Below are 5,066 nucleotides of genomic sequence, written 5' to 3' on the forward strand. Positions count from 1 at the left end.
GCGGACTGGGACGCGGCTATAGGACACAAGTGAAACGGCCGGTGGTCGGTAGCGCACTGCTTTATTTACGGAAGCCGACGCGTGCATAGATACACAACATTCCTCCCTCTAGTTATTTGCATAACTTCTAACTCCTTAATAACTATAACAATAATAACTAAAAATACTTTTTATTACGCGTAGGGTTTTTGCGTAACACCATTCTGGGTGGGGTTTCTACTACACTGGTCGTTTCCGCTTCCTGAAAGTCCTCCTCCGGGCTACTCTGACTTCCATTCTCATCGTTCATCTCATCTTCCTCCCTTGGCTCGTACACTTCTTGCCTTCTATTTTCCCCCTGCCTGCCCTGAGATGCCAATGGATGAGGCGAGGAAGCCGACCGAGTTGGTGATGGTGGCGATGGCAGAACCGACGGCGATGGCGGCAGCGACGATGGCGGCGGCGATGGCGACGGCGACGATGGCGGCGGCGACGGCGACGATGGCGGCGGTGACGGCGACGATGGCGGCGGCGACGGCGACGACCCAGGTAAGTTTACTTTAAAATCTCGTCCCCCATTAATGGTTCCTTTGTAAAGCAACAGCTGATTTACATGTCTTTTATAACTTTCCGAACTACTAATGTCTTTCACTAAATACACTACTTTGCCTATTTTTTTTAATACTACGCCTTTACACCATGTATACTTTAAATTATTAATAAATTTCTTATATAAAACAATATCGTTTTCCTTAAAACTATTAATTTTAAGTTCTTTGGTCTGTTTAGTTGGCATACACTGTTGGTGTTTACTAAGGTTAGACATAGGCGATGACAAGGGTGCAGACGACGGAGGCTTGAGCAAGTCCAACCGCGTTCTCAACTTGTGACCGAAAACTAGTTGAGCAGGAGACAAACCCGTAGTGGAATGAACCGAATTCCTATAATCCATAAGGTATTTAAGTAACTTTTTTGATGTATCCTTCGTACTATTACTAGACAATAAACAAGACTTTATACCTTTTTTTACAATCTTTACAAAGCTTTCTGCCTGGCCGTTGCTAGGCGGATGATAAACCGGTGACGTGATATGCACTATTCCGTTAGTCGCGCAGAACAATTGAAACTCTTGTGAGCAAAATGCTGTGCCATTATCACTTACAATCGTTTTTGGAACACCGAACCTCGAAATTAACTCATGAAGTTTTCTGATTACCGCCGTTGAAGACGTGGCGGCATTCATCTCATATACTTCTAACCACTTAGAGTAAGCATCTACTGCCACTAAATAGACACAACCCCTTATCGGTCCCAAAAAATCTATATGAATCCTATCGAACGGGCTGGGTGGAGTGCTCCAATGCACTACAGTGGCGCGCGAGGGGGAAGCTCGTAATTGAATGCATATATCGCATGAATTTATCATTTTTTCTACCGCCTGATCAATCCCTGGAAACCAAAACCTTGATCGAGCTTCGGCCTTGGTTTTAACTATACCTAAGTGAGAAGAATGTAACTCTTTCAAAATTCGTTCATATAGCCCCGTTGGTATAACTATCTTATGACCCCGCATTACGCAACCATTCTCGTAAGATAATTGTGTCTTACATAAATAAAATGGCTTAAGACGACTGTCATTTTCCCTCGGTGGCCAACCATTTAAAATATAATTAATCACGCGTTTTAAAACATCGTCAGCTTTTGTTTCATCACGTAATTTATCTAGCGTTACGGGCATGCTACTATCTATAACAAAACAAACATAAGTCGCGCGGTCATATGCCACCTCGCAATCACAACACCGGCACTGTTCGGTACACGCGCACTCGTGGCGCGAGCGCGGTAGGCTAGAACGGGACAGGTAATCCGCGCTGTTGTCAACGCTGCGCACGTATTCAATTTTATAGTTATAACTACTTAAAAACAACGCGTACCTTTGCAATCTGTTTGCTGACATTTCGGGGATACCTTTATATGGACCAAAAATTGATAATAATGGTTTATGATCTGTTCTTAGAATGAAAGGATTGAATCTACCATAGAGGTACTGGTGGAATCGCCTCACGCCGTAAATAATGGCTGTAGCCTCCTTTTGAATTTGCGCATAACGTTTTTCCGCGGCATTCAACGTACGTGAAGCGAATGAAATAGGTCGTTCAACCCCGTCCTTGCCTATTTGTGATAAGATCGCTCCTAACCCGCTCGGAGAAGCATCCACTGTTAATATTAATTGCGAGTTTGGGTCATAATGAGCAAGTATTTGGTCCGACGTCATTAACTCCTTTATTTCCCTAAAAGCCGAGTCATGCCTACTAGTCCATTCCCACTTATTATCTTTTTTTAATAAGTCATATAATGGACTGAGAATGGTGGATGTATTAGGTATAAAATTCCTGTAGTAATTAATTAACCCTAAAAATGATTGCAACTGGCTGACATTTGTGGGCACCGGTGCCTCAATCATTGCTTTAATTTTCTCTGGTGATTTCTTAAGACCGTTTTTCGTAATAATATAACCTAGATAACTGACTTCGTCCTGAAAAAAACTACATTTTTCTTTCTGTAACGTTAATCCAGCATTTTGTAGACGCTTTAAAACCGCATTCAGATTTTCTAGGTGTTCCCGTCGGTTTTTACCCGTGACTAAAATATCGTCAAGCATACAGACAACTCCTTTTAACCCAGCTAATACACTTTCCATGGCGCGTTGAAATATGGACGGCGCGCTAGCCAACCCGAAAACCAGACGCGTGAACCTATATAAACCACGGTTGGTATTGATGCATGTTAGGTTTTTTGATTCGTCATCTAATACAAATTGATTGTACGCCATTGATAAATCGAGTTTGCTATATTGTTCGCCGCCATGGATTTTTGAGAATAACTCATTCGTAGTGGGAAGTGGATACTGTTCGACAAGCAGCTGCTTGTTGATAGATACGGAATAGTCAGCGCACAGCCTGACTGTCCCGTTGCGCTTTAACACGGGAACTATCGGGGATGCGTATTCTGAGTACTCGACCGGTTCGAGAATACCTAAATCGACTAGTCTATCGATTTCTTCGTTAACCTTGTCTCGTAATGCGAATGCTACCGGCCGTGCTTTGCAGAAAACCGGTTTTGAACCTTCTTTCAGCGATAGTTTAATAACATATTTATTAAACGTTCCTAATTTAGATGAAAATAGGTCTGAATATTTTTTTTGTAATTCCTGCACGGAATCTTCTGACTTAACGTAATTTACTGGAGCGCCCGTCAACTGCAAATTGAATAAAGATATGAAATCCCGCCCCAGCAGCGGTGGGCCTCCGTCCCTGACCACGTAAAGCGCTATATTCCGTGTTTGTTCTGCATAGCTAATAGGTAAATTTAACGTACCTAAACATATAATTTTGCCACCGTTATAGGTCATTAGTTGTTTACGAGTACTTGCTAGTGGCACATTTTTAAAATGTGTCTCGTAGAACCCCTCCGACACTACCGTGACCGCGGACCCGCTATCTACTTGGAACTCAAACGGAATGTCATTTACAAAAATCGTTTCCACCATGGGTTCGCCTCTGAAGGAACGGATATAAAATAGCTCACCGTCATCATCTCCGTCACTTTCACCCTTGTCACCGTTTCCTACCACCACGTAGTTCACTTTCCCGCACATTTTACGTAAATGCCCTTTTACGTGACATTTCTTGCACACATAATTAGCGAATCTGCAATCTGCAGATTTGTGGTTAGAGAAACCGCACACACCACACTTTACTTTCCCTACACTAACACTTTTCTGAGCAATTTTGTAAAGCTGCTCCGTCGCCGTGGATATAGACGCCGCGGCAGCGTCAGGGGCCGCGCCAGCGGCGCCCGAGCCCGCGCCAGCGCCCGCACTTGCGGCGGCGGCGGCGCGGCCTCGGCTCAAATTCTCCGCCAACTCCACGACCTTAGCCAGTGTAAGGTCCGCCAGGTCCTTGGTATATATTTTTTCTTTTTCGCGACCGGGCAGCATACCCATTATAAATTTGTCGCGAAGTGCCTCTTCTACATTATGAAACTTGCACTTCTCCGTGAGCCCGCGCAATCTCGCGGCCCATTGAGAATACGTTTCTCCTGCTTGTTGGACTGCTATATAAAAATTGTGCCTTTCCCCAAACCCAACGCATTTTGGGGTGAAATGCTCGTCCAGCGCAGACAGGAGGTCTTCGTACGGCACGTTTTCTATGTCCTTGGGCCGCACCAAATCCGTAGTCAATTTATATGTGCCCTCAGTGAGTGCGCTAAGAAGGATGGCTTTTCTTTTCTTGCCCGACGCATCAGTTGTCTTGTTAATGTCGTTGGCGACAAAATATTGTCCTATACGGCTTTTGTATGTCCGCCATGTTTGAGAATTGTGGTCGAACGTACTTAATATGCCGAATTGCACATTATTCGCCATTTTCACTCACTTTATAATTGTAAACACTTTACAACACGTGGTTTATCCTTTTTACGCGCAGATATACGCTCGTCGCCAATGTTAGGTATGCGGACTGGGACGCGGCTATAGGACACAAGTGAAACGGCCGGTGGTCGGTAGCGCACTGCTTTATTTACGGAAGCCGACGCGTGCATAGATACACAACAGAAAGTACATACAAACTTAGAAAAGTTGCATTGGTACTTGCCTGACCTGCAATCGAACCCTCACCCTCATACTCGAGAGGTTGGTCCTTTACCCACTAAGCCACCACGACCGTCAAAACGACTGTCAAAGCTGTTACCGTTCAAATGGTAGTAGGGATTAACAATTTAACCTGTCTTCTGAAACCCAGTTATCACTAACCACTATCAACATTGATTTGTAAAATAAGCGATTCTTAATTCGCATTTATACGATTCTTGGCATTTTAAATTTTCGCTTGTGGCAGCTGACCTATCTGTGAATCAAAAATCGCTTACGATCGCATTGTTAGTCCGCGCTGGACTCTCAATATTGTAGAGGTTTATGACGTGAAATGTTACCTTTTTTTGAATGACTAGCTGTTTTCCAGCCGTATCACAAATGTCCCGGTGACTTCTGTTCATACCAGGATACAATATGGCCTATGTTACTCGGG

The 5,066-nt window shown here is 44.0% G+C and overlaps 1 protein-coding gene across 1 annotated transcript; it reads right to left on the minus strand.

Annotated features, from left to right (window-relative positions):
• Positions 1-638: 638 nt before the first annotated feature.
• LOC124637588 lies at positions 639-4,527 on the minus strand. Its single transcript, XM_047174170.1, has 2 exons — positions 3,568-4,527; positions 639-778 (listed from the first exon to the last, which is right to left on the minus strand). The coding sequence occupies exons 1-2, from the start codon at positions 4,403-4,405 to the stop codon at positions 765-767; spliced, it is 852 nt and encodes a 283-aa protein (XP_047030126.1). The 5' UTR covers positions 4,406-4,527; the 3' UTR covers positions 639-764.
• Between the last annotated feature and the right edge of the window lie 539 nt (positions 4,528-5,066).

Source organism: Helicoverpa zea, chromosome 16, assembly GCF_022581195.2.
Source record: "Helicoverpa zea isolate HzStark_Cry1AcR chromosome 16, ilHelZeax1.1, whole genome shotgun sequence".
NCBI classification, from domain to species: Eukaryota; Metazoa; Arthropoda; class Insecta; order Lepidoptera; family Noctuidae; genus Helicoverpa; species Helicoverpa zea.